Below are 19,278 nucleotides of genomic sequence, written 5' to 3' on the forward strand. Positions count from 1 at the left end.
GGATTCAAGAATTAGACACAAAGAAAGTCACTGGTGACCTTGATAAAAGCAACTTCAGTGAAATGGTAGGGGAGTGGGTTAAAGAGGGAATGGGAATGAGGAAGCAAGGACAGTGATGATAAAGAATTCTCTTGAAAAATTTTACTATGAAGAATACTGTAGAAATGGAGCAGGGACTGGGGACAGCATGGAAATGGAGCGGGGACTGGGGACAGTGTGGAAATGGAGCGGGGACTGGGGACAGTGTGGAAATGGAGCGGGGACTGGGGACAGTGTGGAAATGGAGCGGGGACTGGGGACAGTGTGGAAATGGAGCAGTGGCTTCTCAGAAAAGTACTTAAAGAGAAGTCAGATATATTATTAAGAGACACACATACACACATATCCAGGCGTGCACACACACACGCACACATGCACACATATACACACATGCACTCATATATACACACGTGCACACACACGTGCAAACAAGCGTCTGAGGATAAACAGAGTAATATAAGAGGGATTACCAAAGCCTAGGCCAAATTCATCAACTGAAAACAAAATTATTATAATAAAAAGGAACCCTGGAAGATATGTAAAAGGAATTTACATACAAAAAATCATCCTGTAGCAAGTAGGACTGTATCTACCATGTTAAAAAAGTTTGTGTCTCAAAATATAATGGCAAATTGTTATTCTATTATTTTGTTGTTTGTTTTTTATTGTTTTATTTTTTCTTTGGCATTTTTATCATTGTAAAATACACATAAAACTTACCATTTTTACCATTTTTAAGTGTACACTTCCGTGGCATTAAGTACACTCCTACTGTGTGACCATGGCCACCATCTAGTTCCAGAACTTTTTCATCACCCCACATGGAAACCCCATACCCAATAAGCAGCCACTTCCCAGTATCCTTTCCCCCAGCTCTGAAGCAGCCAGTTTCTGTCTCTTGGATTTGTCTATTCTGAATATCTCATAGAAATGGAATCGTACAGTATGTGGTCTTTTGTGACTGGCCTCCTTCGCTTAGGAAAATGTTTTCAATGTTCATTCATGTTGTGTCATGTATCAGGTGCTCCACGTCCTACTTGTTAGGAAAATGAAAATCTAAACCACAGGAAATACCATTTCACACACATTAGCATGGCCACAATCAAAACTACAGAAAATAACAAGTGTTAGCGAGAATGTGGAGTGATTAGAGCCCTCATACATGGCTGATGGGAATATAAAATGGTACAGCTATTCTGGAAAGCAGTTTGGCAGTTTCTTCTAAAACTAAATGTGCAACTCCCATACAACACAGCATTTGAACTCCTAGGTATATATTCAAAGGCATTGAAACCAGGCGTTCAAACAAAAACTTGTCCAGTAATATTCATAGCAGCATTATTCACAATAACCAAATGGCAGAAGCAACCCAAATGTCCATCAACGAATTAATGGAGAAACAAAATGTGTTAAGTGCATTCAATAGAACATTATTCAGCCATTGTTTCATTGTGGGCAGGTCTGTGTCAACCTACTCCTAAGTTGGAGGAAGCTGAGAGACTAAAGAAAGAGACATACAAATCTAGTTGCTTAGAAAAGAAACTTTTAATAGGGACTTATAAACAGAAGCCATGTCTGTGTCCCTGGCAGTGAAGAGATGAGATGGTGGATCCTGAACCATTACCCCCTGGACACAGGACTTATGTGCTGTCGGGGAGGGGTACACACACTTCAGAAGGAATGGCCAGGAATTTGCCCTCATGGTGGGATTTATGGTAAGTTGGTGCTCTTACACGAGGAGGAATAGATAAACTGAAAATCTCAGAAGCATTCCCCGAACTGAGGTTAATCAGAAGCCAACATGGCAGATTAGCACCAAGGATGGAGTTGCTTTGGCTTCCACGCTCCACCCCTCTAATGCGGCTTTACAATCTCCCACGCCCTCCTCTTCCATGATCATCCCTGAGCCTTAGAGAGAGTGCTTGATATTGTCAAACTTTAGCAGCAGTGCTTTGGCAATGGAAAATAGATCAGGCCCAGTGGGATTCCTAATGAGGGAGGTTCACAGGCTGTTGAAGCACCTCTAGTCTTCAGAATACAATGACCTCGGTTTTCTTAGGAGTAAAACAGCATGAGATATATAACATTAATAATTTGCACTCAAAGATTACAGTCAAAAGAGAATTTGTATCCCAGAACAACAACAAAAAAGTACCTATTCCATTAAAGAGCCAACTAAAAGTATCATGAAGAAAATTAAAACCTGGTTCCTCTTTAGACTTGCAGACAGCAAATAATTCAGGATTTAGCCCAAATTGTAGGTAAATAATAAAAACTCAAAAACAATGGTGAGGGCTAGTATCCAAATTTTTTGGTCTCTGGTTTCCCCGTTTCTGCCAAGGATAAATCATAATAGGACCAATTTATTTTCAAAATAAATTGTGGTCTCATTATACTTGGCCTGGTTATTTCCATAAAATATGGCAAGAATAGTGATTAGCCTGATCTGCTTATTTATTTTTTTTCCAGACAGTCTCACTCTGTCACCCAGGCTCTAGCCTGAGATTTTTTGCACAATCTTGGCTCACTGCAGCCTGGACCTCCTGAGCTCAAGCAATCCTCCCATCTCAGCCTCCCCAAGTAGCTGGGACCACAGGTGTGTGACACCACTCTGGCTAATTTTTTATTTTTTGTAGAGACAGGGTCTCAATATATTGTCCAGACTGGTAGGCTCTTTTTAAGTTGTCTTTGCTGGAACTTTTATGAGAAGTTGTGGATTCTGCTTTTTAAAAGCCCCAAGGCTAGGAGCCAAGCCAAGGATTCACCATTAGACTGTGCTTGTAATACCTATACAAATTCTTCTCTTCTTGAGGTCCCAAAATACTTAAGATTCCCAGGCCTGTTAGTAAATGACATTCTTTATTTACCATGGGTCAGAAACCTTGCAAGAGAACCATTTAGACAAGTTACTAGGTCAGTCTTTCCTAGAAAGACTTTATAAAGTCAACCTCCATTCCTCAGTCTGGTCAATTCTGAAAATATGCCATTCCAGTCAATGCCTTGGTAAAATAACCAGTCTCTCCAATTATGCTCTGTTAGAAAAGAAAACAGATTCTTACTGAACTTATGCAAATAAATATATTGCTATCAGATAAAAATACTCATAAATGGTTTCCAAATTTAGGGTAACTCAGGTAGAGAGAAAGGTAAATTTTGTTCACAAAATTATACTTTACCCAACCTCTAAACTATAAACAGTTCAAAAGAAAAAGAATTTTCTTGACTCTTCATCAATCAGAGTGGCAGCCTTCCAAGCAGGATTATGTACATTCACCTTGGAACTGCCATCCACAAGCCCTGCAGCTCTTTGTCCATCAGGTGAGAGCTGCCTATTGGGCACCGTAGAACCCAGCAGCTCCTCACACAGTTCCAGAGTCAGTCAAACAAAAGCCATATCTGTGTCTCTGGTGGCAGTGAGATGAGGTGGTGGATCCCCACCTGTTGTTCTAATAGTAAGGCAACATATTTGCAATGATAACAGATATTTGCAAATAATGTACAAACAGGTCATAAAAAGAACTAATGAAAGCTGGCTGTGGTGCCTCATGCCTGTAATCCCATCACTTTGGGAGGCCGAGGTGGGTAGATCACCTAAGGCCAGGTGATCTCTAATAAAAAAAAATCTCTACTCAAAAAAATACGAAATTAACTGGGTGTGGTGGCGCATGCCTGTAATCCCAGCTACTCGGGAGGTTGAAGCCAGAGAATTACTCGAACCCGGGAGGCAGAGGTTGCAGTGAGCCAAGATCGCACCATTGCACTCCAGCTTGGGCAACAAGAGCAAAACTCCATCTCAAAAAAAAAAAAAAAAAGTTAAAAAAAGAACTAAAGAGAAGATAATTTTTTGTAGGAAAGAACTGCTGTGGTCAGTGATATTGGAGGATATGAAGATGTAGAGATAATTTTTTTTCTTTCTCAATCTCTCTCACTCGCTCAATCTTTCATTTGACTTTTGTCTTTCAATTGCTCTTTTTTTCTCTTTTCTAATAACTTTTGTTTTTCAAAATTTTGAGAATAGGAATTATGCAGGTACTCAGTATTTGTTGTTTGAGGGCACATTATAAAATAAAAGTGGGAAAAACAAATCTGTAAGTTACTTCAGAGAGACACTTAAAATCTAATGTCAGAGGAACAAAGAAAGCGAAAAGGATAGAAAAGATGTGATAAATAAACCAGTTATAGCAATAATAATATTACATTAGACTCAGACAAACTGCATCAATAATGATAAAGAGGATAAGGACATAAGGGTAAATTGAACAATTCACCAGGAGGTTATAATAGTGCTGAACCTCAATGTGCCAAACAACAAGGCCTGAGAGGCAGTGCCATGTCATATAACCAGACTGCTTGGGCTTGAAACCTAACTCCAGCACTGACTAGCTGCAGACCTTAGGCAAGTTATTAAATCTCTGTTTCAATTTCCTCATATTGAAAATTAGGATATTAATAATGCTTACTTCTTCCAGTTGCTTGAGGATCAAATGAACTAGCACAGTGTTCACAACAGTGTCTGGCATCACAAACATTGGTATTATTATTGTTGCTGTTGTTGATATTAGTATTGTTGCCCCAAAACATCTAAAGAAAAAATAGAATTCCAAGGAAAAATAGACATGTCAACAGTCTTAGTAGAAGACTTTTAACTTTATTTATCTCTCACTAAGATAAATTTAAGTTTGGAAATGTTTAAGGTAGCTGCAATAAAATGTTTGAACAGGATGTCTTAGCTTTAAAGTCATTACAAAAAAGTAAATAGAACATAGTGTACATAACAAAACTACAAGATACAAAGAAAAAAGTAAATAAAAACAACAACCGGAGACCAAAAAAATAAAATGACAGAAGTTAAATGAGACCATAAATGTAAATGACTTAATGTATTAAAATACAACATCTTAGGCCATAGTAAAATACAAAATTTAATTTTGTACTTACAAGAAGCACTTATAAAAGTGTGACAATAAGCTAAAAGAATTAGCAAAGCTTACCAAAAATGTTTTTAAAATATAGTATAGATGACATTTTTATTATGAAATTAGTATACAATGTAAAATTATCCATAAACACATTGGGCCTTTAGGACCTAAGAAAAAATATTTCAAATTGTACAAAATAATGTTTTAAAACATTTCCAAATGCACATAAATCTCTGAGAAAATATATATTCCATAAATGTATGCTGAATAACATAAATTTTATAAATATAAAAGGAAAATAAAGTAAAACTGATGTCTGTATAAACCTACATTAGGGATTTGTTTTCTATGCTCCAGTTCCAACAGAGGATCTGGACGTCGCCTCTTACCTGCTTACTTCCTTGATTGGCTGGACTCCCTCTACATCCCCAGCTCCTACCTGAACATGCATTGTGAATGGGAAGTCTGTGAGCAGACTGTAGACAGGCTTGCTGCTTGGGGAACTGTAGGAAATTTGATTCACCCCGACCCACAGTAAACACTCAGGAAGATGATGGGTTCGTTACCAGTTACTCACATCCAGGGGTAGGCAGGCATGTGGCGTGAAACTCCAGAATGCTGAGAGAGAGCTGGGAGGTACAAAAATCTCCCGCTAAGTGGTATTACAATTTTTGGTTACAAAATCAGAATATCACTTTTTATCCCATAAATATATATTAATATATATATAATGCATGGAATATATATAGGGAATAAATATACGTATAATTTGTCTCTATATAGGGAATATGTATATATGTAATTTATCAATAAAAATTTGTTAATCTCCTACTAATGTAAAAGGGAGTTTCTCAAAAGTCTTGACGGGCTCCTCACTTGATTAGAAGGTGGTAACTAGAAGCTGGGTGCATTCATAAGGATTTGAAAACCAAGGAAATTATCACCTCTTGCTGGGAAGGCCCCATCCCTTGCTCTGTGTAGATGTACTATACCTACAGTCTGAGTCTGTGGGCTCCTTTCCATGTACACTCTCACCTTTAGCTCTGCCACCTTGCTGGCAGTAGCTCAGGCCACAGGTACCCTGGACAGTGGAGGGCTCGAGCAAGACCACATCTTCCACAGGTAGATGATTCCCAACTCACAATCTCTTTTCTCAACCCCAGAGTTTTAGTTCCCATTCCCTGGTGCTGCTGGATGCTACTGCCAAGGTCTGGACAGGGGGACATGGAGGGACACTGAAGGTGACGGATGGAGATGTGGGAAAGAGATTTGTCTCTGCTCCCAAAAGAAGCAGGTGAAGGGAGGTTGGGACATTTTTACTTTGAGGTGTCAGTGGTCCCAGGTTCAGCCCACTCTTTGTCTTCTCCATTTTTGCTTGATGGCCTGAATGTTCTACTTGTCATCCAGGCCCCAGTGAACAAGCCAGGAATCAAGCTGGACCTCTCACTCTCCTGTTTGCCCCAAAGAAGGCATGCCTCCCAGGAACGTATGCACGTGCACTTCTGTAGCTTTCTTCTTAGAACCTTGGGCACCAATCTTTTTCAGCTGTTTTTATTTCTTTCATTTTATTTTTACGTGGATCTTTTCAGCAAACATTCTAGAGGTTTCTTGAATCCTATTCAATATCATACTTGAGCCAAATGGTAACAAATTAACAAAAAGACAGCAAATTATTAATATTCCTCTCAATGTGCATTGTATGTGGATTGGAGATTTAACTGTTAAGATCTAAAGGTCCATGACTTTAACCTCATTGCTCATTGATTCAGGACACGATGACATACTTCAGGTCGTTAGGTGGATTGGTTAAGAAAGTCTTCCTGAAGTTCTAAAGAGCGTGCCCCTCTGGAGTGGGTGACAGCTGCATAGCTCGTCTGCCATGCTTTGCCCGAATGCTGTTTTCACATGGCGTTTCTTCTCTCTTTACTTTCAGGTAGAAATTGAGAAGCTGGATTACCATCATTATCTGCCTCTGTTTTTTGATGGGCTTTGTGAAATGACATTTCCCTATGAGTTTTTTGCTCGGCAAGGAATCCACGACATGCTGGAACATGGTGGGAACAAGATCCTACCTGTCCTTCCACAGCTCATTATCCCCATAAAAAGTAAGTGAACAGGTAAAAAAGCATCACTGAGTTTATACGTTGTTGCTTTTTGACAACTTGCTAATTAAGCAATAAAACATAACAGACTGAGGTGATCCTCAGGTTTTGCAGGAATTTTCATAAATTGACTTAGGAGGCCAGACTACCCAAATCTCCAAAAATATATCCCATCATCAGTATTTCACTATGGCTTAGCCACATAAATAAGCCAAATTCCATGGGGTTTGTGCTAATTTAAAATGCCTCATAGTAATGACATAAGCATTAACATTAACTTATGCATCCAGAGGTCTTTACCTGCTGCTGCTAACTTCCAAGTCTTTTTTTGTAAGTGGCATCTCTAATTTTTAAATTATAAACACAGTTGTGTTGAGTATATTTGAGGTAGTAGGATTCATAATTTTAAGGAAGGGAAGCCCAGCGGCATAGGTGAAAAGAAGAATGTTTTTAAATACCTGAAACTTTTAATCTACAATAGGTAAGCTGGGTGACTCTGCGGTAGCCCTGTGATTGGCTTTGTCTGTCTGTGAAATGAGATTGTCCTTCCTTTCTGCATGCACCTTGCTCACATCATTGCACGGCCCCTTGGACTAGTTGTCTAAGAACCTGAGGTTGTCCCATGAGACAGCCTTCTGGGGTTCCAGAACACTCTCTGGCCATTCTTACCTTGCTGCCAGTTGAGCCACCCTGATGGGCATGCCTGGCATCCACCGGTACAGGCTCAGGAAGAGGATGGCCTCTCCTCAAGTCAAGGTGGCAGGCCTGGCCCCTCTCACCCTCACCAGCACACCCCCTCCCCAACCCCAGAATTGCCCACCTGTCCTGCATTGCTACTGCTGCTACTGCTACTACTAATTAAAAGCAGATGATCGGTGCCTCCTCTGAACACTCATTCTGCAGATGAGGGAGACCCTACCTTTTTCTCAGCCAGAGCTGCTCCAGGCACTTTCACCCCCTGGATCCAGGCCCAACTGCCCATGGCTTCGAGGGGTGAGGTGGCCCCTGCTCCCCCCGCCCCAAGTTCCGCCTCATCTTCCACTCCAGGATGGACAGCTTCCCAAAATGATTGATAGGATGCTTAGCTAGTCTTCTAGGTTGGGGAACCCCACCCTCACTGGCTCAGGTGAGCTCTTGCCATGTGGTTTCATCAGAATAAGAACAAACTAGCTCAACATAGGGTCATCTCCCAGAGTCTTATCCATGGTCACCATTTTTATTCATTCATTCGAATTTATCCATTCATTCGAATGTATCATGATCAAAATGCTAGATTTCCACAGTTCTGCTCTTATTGCTTGCATCAAATCAACTCTGAAACTCTCCCTCAGATCTTTGAGGTCTCCGTAGAGATCTGTAACTGACCACACCACATTTCCACCAAGACAGACAGAGTGAAACCAAACCAAAGGACGGTGCTACCTGACGTGAAAGTAACATGGAGAGAAAAGAGACTCTGAAAAGGGGCTTATTAAATAGCAGCTTGCTTCCCTCATCCACAGCTGCAGGAAGGCAGGCTCCTTAAAGGCTGTCAGGGAGGGTGTAGAGTCCTGAGCCACATTAAAACCTTTTCCAAAAGTAATTTCTTCTCTCAGATGGGTCACATTTTTGAATACATTAAATTCTACTTGAACTGCCACATTTCTAAAGGATGATATGTAGCTTTCTCTGATAAACAAGAAAGGCCCAGAATATTCTCTGCAGGAAATATCTGTTCTTTGCCTCTGGCAGAATAGCAGCAATATTCGGACATATATTCTTTTTTTTTTTTTTTAAATCAATGCTTCATGTTGGGATCACTGCCTTCTCAGGGGTCTCTCCCTCAGAGCCCACTGGAAGACACTGACAGACAGAAAAGGAATTGCTCAGTAATATTTTGATTATGTTGTCTGCAATTAAAGCATACCACACTGGAGTTTTGCAGGCCAAGGTAAAATGATTTTCAGTTTTGTTTGATCTGTATTTTGAAGATACATAAATGAGTAAAGAGAGGAGTGATGTGACTAAATTTACAGTACACACATGCTAGAGGTCATCTGCTGATGAGTGAAAATGTTATCAGGAACTCAGTAAACATGGTTTGTCAGGGAAAATTAACTAGATATGAATTTGATGATTTAGGGTTCCGGAAGCAATGCCAATTTATCTTGGTTGATGCCATTGCGTGGCTTTCAGCACTTCTGCTATTCAATACTGATCCTGAGTCTAACTGCTCCTTCCTTCTCAATCTGTTTATGTCACTAAAAGCCAGACTTTTCTCAGGAAGAAATGCTGATTACTTATGTAAGGTCATGCACAGTTCCAGCACAGTGTGAAAAATATTATGTGCATAAAGAAAATCTTTCAGGAGGAATTCTGGAAGGAGGCTAACAGGATCTAGAAAAGGGCTGATGTACATAATTGACATAACGTATAACATCTCTGTGTATTTTATTTTCACACCATACCCAGTATAATTTTGACTCTATCCAGGGGCAAAAATTAACCTCACCGTTACCAGCAAGCAGACTAGAAGTTGTTTTTGTTTTTTTTTAATTCGAACTAATATCTATGAAAACAAAACAAAATGTATAAACTCACTGTGAGGCAGTGAGCTAGGATTAGCTGCCCTTGTATTTCTGGAACCTGGGTTGATTTCAACAAATTAGAAGGCTGATAATACTGGAATGAGAAATTGACACATTTAGTGGCTCTGGGGTTTCTAATATGATAACAAACAAGAATCCACCGTTCTTTCTCCTACTGCTGCTTGGTTCAAGCCCCTAAGTTCTGGAATATCCTACACGGTGAGTCCCGGACACCTTTTTCACTGATGTTGTTTTCTGGCACAACTACTGCTGCTCCCTTTTCCCTCCCACTTTTCTGATTTCCCTCTTGAGTTATTTTGGGTCAGAAACTCCAAAATCATGCTGACATAAAGTTCTCAGGGTTGGTGATGGAGCATTGATTGCTGGGAGCAGCAGCAAAACCTCATAGGGGAGGCTGAGAAAAGAGCAGCCCTCTTACTTGTCTGGATCGGGGATTACAGATTCACATTTACTCCATCCAGTAGGCAAAGACAAATCCTTCTCAATCCATCAGAGTGAAACCAGGAGGCAGTGTCTGGAATCTCTGCATATGAAATTCAGAAGAGGATTCTTCCGAAATAGCGGTCAAGAGGGCAGAGAGGGTCCAAGAGCAACCGGCAAACTCTAAGAATCTCTCTCCTCAATAAAAGTGAGAACAGTAGCAACACTGCAGCCACAGAGGGCCATGGGAAAAATCTCTACACACAGGGAAGGAAGTATTGTGCACAATCAGAGGAAAAGAATACCTCAACAACATTTGGCATAAGAACCAGGAGAAACTTGTAGAAACTTGTTTGACATCCTCAGGATTCAGGAAGACGTGGCCTCTGAGAAACAGAGGCAGAAATCCAGAAGAGGAGATTAGACTCAAATAAAAAGAAGTCCATTTTGTACAGGACAAGGCAAACTGAAAATGCCGTAGTAGAACTAAAATCTCTATAGAAGTATAGGGAATAATCAGCTGCACAAGATCAATTATAAATGCACCGTTAAGGCGCTCTCTCAGAAAAGACAAGTGTATAAAAATAAGGCCAGAAAAGATATTAAATCGGAGGACATAGAACGCAAAAGAGTTAAAAGTTAGGTGTTCCCAAGAGGAACTATCAGAGCGACAGGAATAGCAACCATAATGGCAGAGGTGATTCGAAGAGATGTTCTGGGAGGAAGAATTGTCTCTTATTATGCAGGTAGAAAATACTTGCAGCAGTCTAAAGAAAATCAGTGAAAACAGACTCAGGTGGAGGCACAATTTGCCAAAAAGTTTAAATTATAACATAAAGAAAAATCCTTCAAACGTCTGGACAGGGGAAAAAGCTATACACCAAGAAATAATACTAACTGAGGCTAAGATTTTTTGCAAGAGTAAATTCCAGACAACAGAGCACCTTTTAGAGAATTGGGGAGAGACATCTTGGGCATGATTTTACCCTGGTCATGTGAAGAAAAACACTGTGGATGCAATGACTGCAGTATCCCTCTGTCCTTCATCCAGAAGGTGACTGGGGATGCACTCCAGCTCACAGCAAGTAAAGCACAGTGAGAGTCCCCAAGTGAGGACAGTGTAGTGTGAAAAGCAGTCAGCACTAAACCTAGGGTTATGTCTAAATAGTGGAGGGAAAAGTTTCAAAGCCACATGAAGTGTTGAATGATAATTTTGCAGTAATGAGTCTTAAAAATCCCAGGAAAACTGGGGTCTACACCCTCAAAGTCAATGCAGAAGATAAAGGTAGTTAAACAGATTCTGTCTATTAAAAGGACAAAAGCTGAGTAGACAGCAAGGAAGGGCTAAGAACCAAAAGCACAAAATAGGATGAAGAATGTAACATCCAATAGATCAGCTACGAAAATTAACTTTAAAACTGAAAAAACAAAATCTGTATGTAAACTCTCTAAAAAATAAAATAATACTTAAATATGTTCAAAGATATATTGGAATAAATAAAAAAGCAGAAGTAGTGATTTTAATTTTAGAAAAGTAAAATTTAATTGTAAAGAGTTTTCAAGTGTAGAAAGAGGATCAATTGATAATGATTAAAATATTCACAATAAAAATTTAATAGTCATGACCCATTGTGTACTGCAAACTATGACATCATATTTCAGAAAGAATCAGCTGCTGCTACTCATCGTTTTCACCCCGGAAGGAAGGTAGACTTCTTGACTGAGAGCTAAAAAGATCCCTGTCCTTCCTCCACTGCCTGACCTTTGACTTTAAGATCTAGGATCTTCACCAACCCAAGTGAACAGCCTGCCTTCTAAAGCACCACTTCCCAGGCTTCAGTGTGCATCCGCAGGCCTTGGTAAAATGCAGGCTCCAGATCAGTAGATGCGAACGGACCCGAGATGCTGCATCTCTGACAAGCCCGTGGTCGATGCTCATGCTGTCGGGCTGAGGCAAGGCCTGCCAGGGCACAGAGGATGCTTGGACGCCCCAGCCCCTACCGAAGAGTCCTGGACACGAGAGCCAGGTGTGGGACATGGGTGGGAGGGGAAGAGATGAATGCTAATTTTCTCCCTTGTATGTGGGATCAGGAGATACTGCATTGTTCATAATGTGCATGATTAGAGAAACACAACTTTAAGATTTTAGGCCTTAAATGTAACCATTAATGGATTAAAATAGATAGTATGTCATATGAGGTATAAGTGAAAGAAAAAACACTTTCAGTAAGGCAATCTTTTTTTAAAGAAAGCCAAGATAACTTGTAAAAAAAATAGAAATACAACAAGAGGACAAAAGGAAAACCAAAGAATCTGTTGTTTCCACAAAGGATTGGGAGAAATAATTCGCTAGTCACAAGGAAAAAGTCTTGATTTGGAAACTCCTTTGAAAGACTGCTTTTAGCAGGGACTGCCAGTCACCTCATATTGGTTAGAATTTAACTCCCCTCCACAAACATACCTTCTTCCCCACTAATTTATGATCACATAAATACTGTTCACTGCAAGTCCCACGTCTGCTATGATTACTTTTCTAATACAACTTGTTCTTCTCAGCATTGATAATTGCCTCTCATTTTGCATGCTTGATTTTTATATACTTCTTAATTTTCTTCAAGTATTACAAGATCTGTCAAAAGAATATTATTTTCGAAATGTTCAGAACATTAAATAACCCAGATTTATCTGATTTCATCTGAAATTAATTTTATTTCCCTTTCTAGAGACATTCACTCCTCCACCCTCCATCCATCCATCTGCTCCAATCTGGACCGCATATTGTCTTGGCCTGACACTTCCTGTTACTCCTCTTTTATGTTCAACCTCTTTCCTTAGCTCTTTGTCTTGTTTTCCTCATCACTGTTACAGTGCGCATCTTCTAGTAATTTCTTGGAAGCATATGAAAGGTATATTTTTTAGTTCTTGCATATCTGAACATTCTATCATCAAGCTTGATTATGAGTTTGCTTTGTTGAAAACCCTTTTCATTCAGAAAAGGGAGGTCACGTCTCTTTCGCCTCCAGAGTCTTATGTTGCTTTGAAAATCTTGATGCATCTGAATTTCTAGTCATTTGCCTGTGACCTATTGGCTTCCAATTTCTGAACATTTTTGAATCTTTATCTCTGGTGATATGAAATTTTATGTGGATATACTTTGATGCGTTTTTTTTTCATCAATTTTCCTAGGAAATTTCAATTTAGAGACCTATGTCTTTCTGCACTAAAAACTTTTCATGTGTTACTTCTTTAACAGTATCTTCTCTCTGTTTTGTCTTGGTTTTCTGATGTAATTCCAGCCAGTCATCTATAATGCCTCCCAGTGGATTCTCTTAGTTCTTTAACTTATTGTTGATTTTTTCCTACTCTGTCTCTTAGTTTTATTTCCTGGGAAATGTCCTTGACTCTATCTTCCAAAATTGTGAATATTTCACTTCAGTTATTGTAACTTTCCTTTCCTCTGACTGTTCCTTTTTTATACTATTTGGTTATTTTATGTTTATTCTCTTATCTTTCTGTGAATATTTATTATAGATTTGTAGGGCTTTTCTTTGGGGTGAAGGGTATTTAGCAGTTTCTTTTTGGCTTCCTGTCTTTTTTTTTTTTTTTTACTTATTCAGTAAAAATAAATTTTCCCTTTGCTACCATTTCAGACTTTCTTTATCCTGCTTATAGATCAACAGGTAATATACTGGCTAAGAGCATAGCCTGGAATCAGACTCACCAGTTGACCAACAAGGCAGTACCTCTATGAGTCTGCAGGAATCTCAGCATTACTGGGCTTGCAGTGCTCCCACTGCAGATACAGCTTTGACAACAATACCCAAGTCCTTTCAAATATCTGAAAAGCCTTCCAAAGCAGGGTAGGTACGAATAAGCCCAGACTATGAAGACCACAGTACCTAACTTTTCAATGCCCAGACATCAAGCATCAAGACCATCCAGGAAAACATGACCTCACCAAAAAAATTAAAATAAAAATAAAAACACAACCTAAGTTAGGTACCAGGTACCAATCCTGGAGAAATAGAGATATGTGACTTTTCAGACGAGGAATTCGGAATAGCTGTGTTGAGGAAATTCAAAGATATTCAAGATGACAGAGAGAAGAAATTTAGGATTCTATTAGATAAATTTAACAAAGTGATCAAAATAAAAAGAACCAAGCAGAAATTTTGGAGTTGAAAAATGCAATGACATACTGAAGAATGCAGCAGAGTCTTTTAATAGCAGAATTGATCATGCCGAAGAAAGAATTACTGACCTTGAAGACAAGCGAAAAACACACTCAGGAGAGAAAAAAGAAAAAAGAATATAAAATAATGAAGCATACTTACAGGATCTAGAAAATACCCCCAAAGGGGAAAATCTAAGAGTTATTGGCCTTAAAAAGAAGGTAGAGAAAGAGATGGGGTAGAAAGTTTATGCAAAATGATAATAACAGAGAACTCCCCAAATTTAAAGAAAGATATTAATATCCAAGTACAAGATGGTTGTAAAACACCAATCAGATTTAAGCCAAAGAAGACTACCTCAAGACATTTAATAATTAAACTCCCAAAGGTTAAGGATAAAGAAAGGATCCTAAAAGCAGCAAGAGAAAATAAACAAATAACATTCAATGGAGCCCTAATACATCTGGCAGTAGACTATTCAGTAGAAACCTTACAGGCCAGGAGAGGGTGGCATGACATATTTACAGTGCTGAAGGAAAAAACTTTTAACCTGGAATATATCCAGCAAAAATATCCTTCAAATATGAGGGAGAAGTGAAGACTTTCCCCAAAAAACAGAAGCTGAGGGATTTCGTCAACACAAGACCTGTCCTACAAGAAATGCTAAAGGGAGTACTTCAATCAGAAAGAAGAGGATGTTAATGAGCAATAAGAAATCATCTGAAGGAACAGAACTCACTGGTAATAGTAAGTACACAGAAAAACAGAATATTATAGCACTGTTACTGTGGTGTATAAACTACTCTAAAGCAGAAAGACTAAAGGGTGAACCAATCAAAAAAACTATAACAACTTTTCAAGACATAGACAGTACAATAAAATATAAATAGAAAAAAAAGTTAAAAAGCAGGGGGACAAAGTTAAGGTGGGGGTTTTTATTAGTTTTTGTTTTCCCCATTCATTTATGGAAACAGTATTATCAGCTTAAAATAATGAGTTATGAGATAATATTTGCAAATCTCATGGTAACTCAAATAAAAAAACATACAATGGATATGCACAAAATAAAAAGCAAGAAATTAAATCATATCACCAGAGAAAATCACCTTCCTTCACCAAGAAGAAGACAGGAAGGAAGGAAAGAAGGAATAGAAGATCACAAAACAACCACAAAACCAAATATCAAAATGACCATAGTGAGTCTTTACTTATCAATAATAACATTGAATGTAAATGCCCAAAAATCTCCAATCAAACACAGAGTAGCTGAATTGATTTAAAAAAAAAAGACCCAATGATCTGTTACAAAAAACACACTTCACTTATGAAGACACACGTAGACTGAAAATAAAGAGATGGAAAAAGATATTCCATGCCAATGGAAACCAAAAAAGAGCAGAAGTTGCTATACTTTTATCAGACAAAATAGATTTCAAGTCATAAACTGTAAGAAGAAACAAAGATATGATGATAAAGGGGTCAATTCAGCAAGAGGATATAACAGTTGTAAATATGTAAGCACCCAACACTGGAGCACCCAGATATGTAAAGCAAATATTATTAGAGCTAAGGAGAGAGACAGACCACAATACGATAATACCTGGAGACTTCAACACCCCACTTTCTGCATTGTACAGATCTTCCAGACAGAAAATCAACAAAGAAACATTGACTTAATCTGTACTATAGACCAAATGAATCTAGTAGATATTTACAGAACATTTCATCCAATGGCTGCAGAATACACATTCTTTTCCTCAATATGTGGATGATTCTCAAGGATAGACCATATGTTAGGTCACAAAACAACTCTTAAAACATTCAAAAAAATTCAAATAATATCAAGCATCTTCTTGAACTACAATGGACTAAAACTAGAAATCAATAAGAGAAACTTTGGAAACTATACAAATGCATGGAAATTAAACAATATGCTCCTGAATGACCTGTGGATCACTGAAGAAATTAAGAAGAAAATTGAAAATTTTCTTGAAACAAATGATAATGGATACACAACATACAGCAAAAACATGAGATACAGCAAAAACATGACAAAGAGGGAAATGTATAGCTGTAAGTGGCTACATCAAAAAAGAAAAACTTGAAATAAATAACCTAACAATGCATTTTAAAGAACTAGAAAAATAAGAGTAAACCAAACCCAAAATTAGTAGGAGAAAAGAAATAATAAAGACCAGGTCTAAGTTGGAAAAAAAAAGACCCAAATAAATAAAATCAGAGATAAAAAAGGAAACATTACAACTGATACCACTGAAATTCAAAGGATCATTAGTGGGTACTATAAGCAACTATATGCCAATAAATTGGAAAATCTAGAAGAAACTGATAAATTCCTAAACACATAAAAACCTACTTAGGTTGAATCATAAAGAAATCCAAAACTCAAATAGACCAGTAACAAGTAATGTAGGCAAAGTATAATAAAAAGTCTCCCAGCAAAGAAAATCCCAGGACTCAATGGCTCCACTCTTGAATTCTACCAGACATTTCAAGAAGAACTAATACCAATCCTACTCAAACTATTACCAAAAAATAAATAAATAAATAAAGGAGAAGAGAATACTTCCAAGTTCATTCTATAAGGCCAGTATTATCCTGATACCAAAACCAGACGAAGACACATTAAAAAAAAAAAAGAAAGAAAACCCAAGCTAATATCACTAATAAATATTGATGGAAAATCCTCAACAAAATACTAGCAAACTGAAATCCACAACACATTAAAAAGATCATTCATCATGACCAAGTGAGATTTATCCCAGGGATGCAAGGATGTTACAATATAGCAAAGCAATCAATGTTATACAGCATGTCAACATCATCAACATATGAATGAAGGACAGAAAGCCTATGATCCTTTCAATTTGTCCTGAAAAATAAAAACAAATGTTTAACATCCCTTCATGATGAAAACCCCTCAAAAAACTGACTATCAAAGGAATATACCTCAGCATAATAAAAGCCATGTATGACAGACTCACAGCTAATATCACACTGAATGGAGAAAAACTGAAAGCCTTTCCTCCTAAGATCAGGAACACGACAGAGCACCCGCTTTCACCACTGTTATTCAACGTAGTACTGGAAGTCTTAGCTAGGGCAATCAGACAAGAAAAAGAGATAAAGGGGATCCAAATGTGAAAAGAAGAAGTCAAATTATCCTTGTTTGCAGATGATATCATCTGACATTTTGAAAAACCTAAAGACTCCACCAAAAAACTATTAGACCTAATAAACAAATTCAGTAAAGTAGCAGGATACGAAATCAACAAATAAAAATCATTAGCATTTCTACATGCCAACAGTGAACAAACTGAAAAAGAAATTTTACAAGGTAGTCTCATTTACAATAGCCACAGATAAAACTAAGTACCTAAGAATTAACTTAACCAAAGAAGTGAAAGATCTCTACAATAAAAACTATAAAACATTGATGCAAGAAATTGAAGAGGACACCAAAAAATGGAAAAATATTTTATGTTCACGAATTGGAAGAATGGATTTAATTAAAATGTCCATACTACCCACAGCAATCTACAGATTCAATGCAATCTCTATAAAAATACCGATGACATTCTTCACAGAAACAGAAAAAAACAATTTTAAATTTTACATGAAACCACAAAAGACCCAGAATTGCCAAAGCTATCCAAAGCAAAAAGAATAAAGCTGGAGGAATCACATCATCTGACTTCAAATTATACTACAGTATGGCATAAAAAACAGAAGCCCAGACCAGTGGAACAGCACAGATAAGAGAGAAGTCAGAAATAAGTCCATACATCTACAGTGAACTCGTTTTTGACAAAGGTGCCAAGAACATACATTGGGAAAAGAAAATCTCTTCAATAAATGATGCTGGGAAACCTGAATATCTATATGCACAAGAATGAAACTAGAACCCCCATCTCTCACCATATACAAAAATCAAATCAAAGTGGATTAAAGACTTAAATCTAAGACTTCAAACTATGAAACTACTACAAGAAAACACTGGGGAAAATCTCCAGGACGTTGGTCTGGGCAAAAATTTCTTGAACAATACCCGACAAGCACAGGCAACCAAAGCAAAAATGGACAAATGGGATTACATCAAGTTATAAACCTTTTGCATAGCAAAGGAAACAATCAACAAAGTGAAGAGACATCCCACAGAATGGGAGAAAATAATTGCACACTATCCATATGACAAGGGATTAACAGCTAGAATATATTAGGAGCTCAAACAACTCTATACGAATAAAATCTAATAATCCAATTTTAAAATAAGCAAATATCTGAATAGACATTTCTCAAAACAAGACACGCAAATAGCAAATAGGCATATGAAAAGGTTCTTGACATAATTGATCATCAGAGAAATGCAAATCAAAACTACAATGAGATATCTTATCCCAGTTGAAATGGCTTTTATCCAAAAGACAGGCAATAACAAATGTTGGTGAGGAAAAGGGAACCCTCATATGCTGTTGGTGAGGAAAAGGGACCCCTCATATGCTGTTGGTGAGAATGTACATTAGTGCAACCACTATGGAGGACAATTTGGAGGTTCCTCAAAAAACTAAAAGAGAGCTACCATGCAATCCAGCAAGCCCACTCCTAGGTATATACTCAAAAGAAAGGAAATCAGTATATCAAAGAAATATCTGCACTCGTGTATTTATTGCAGCACTATTCACAATAACTAAGATTTGGAAGCAACCTAAGTGTCCATCAACAGATGAATGGATAAAAAAATACGGTACATAAACACAATGGAGTGCTATTTAGTCATAAAAAAGAATGAGATCCTGTCATTTGCAACATGGATGGAAATGGAGGTCATTATGTTAAGTGAAATAAGCCAGGTGCAAAAAGACGAACTTCACATGTTCTTACTTATTTTGGGGTGCTTAAAATTAAAACAATTTAACTCATGGAGATAGAGAGTAGAAGGATGGTTACCAGATGTGAGGGGAGTAAGTGGGGATGGTTAGAAGGTACAAAAAATAGTTAGAAATAGTACGACCTAGTATTT

General features: G+C 37.9%; 1 protein-coding gene across 5 annotated transcripts in view; it reads left to right on the top strand.

Annotated features, from left to right (window-relative positions):
• PACRG (parkin coregulated) overlaps positions 1 to 19,278 on the top strand; it is a 590,797-nt gene that overhangs the window by 323,591 nt on the left and 247,928 nt on the right. For all 5 annotated transcript variants that reach the window (XR_008503040.2, XM_054490453.2, XM_054490457.2 and 2 more), the window contains exon 3: positions 6,892 to 7,063. Coding sequence is in view for 4 of the 5 variants with exons in the window: in XM_054490453.2 (XP_054346428.1) it covers positions 6,892 to 7,063 (172 nt within the window). In the remaining variant the exon portion in view is untranslated. The remainder of the gene's footprint in view (positions 1 to 6,891; positions 7,064 to 19,278) is intronic.

Source organism: Pongo pygmaeus, chromosome 5 (genome assembly GCF_028885625.2).
Source record: "Pongo pygmaeus isolate AG05252 chromosome 5, NHGRI_mPonPyg2-v2.0_pri, whole genome shotgun sequence".
In the NCBI taxonomy this organism is placed as follows: Eukaryota; Metazoa; Chordata; class Mammalia; order Primates; family Hominidae; genus Pongo; species Pongo pygmaeus.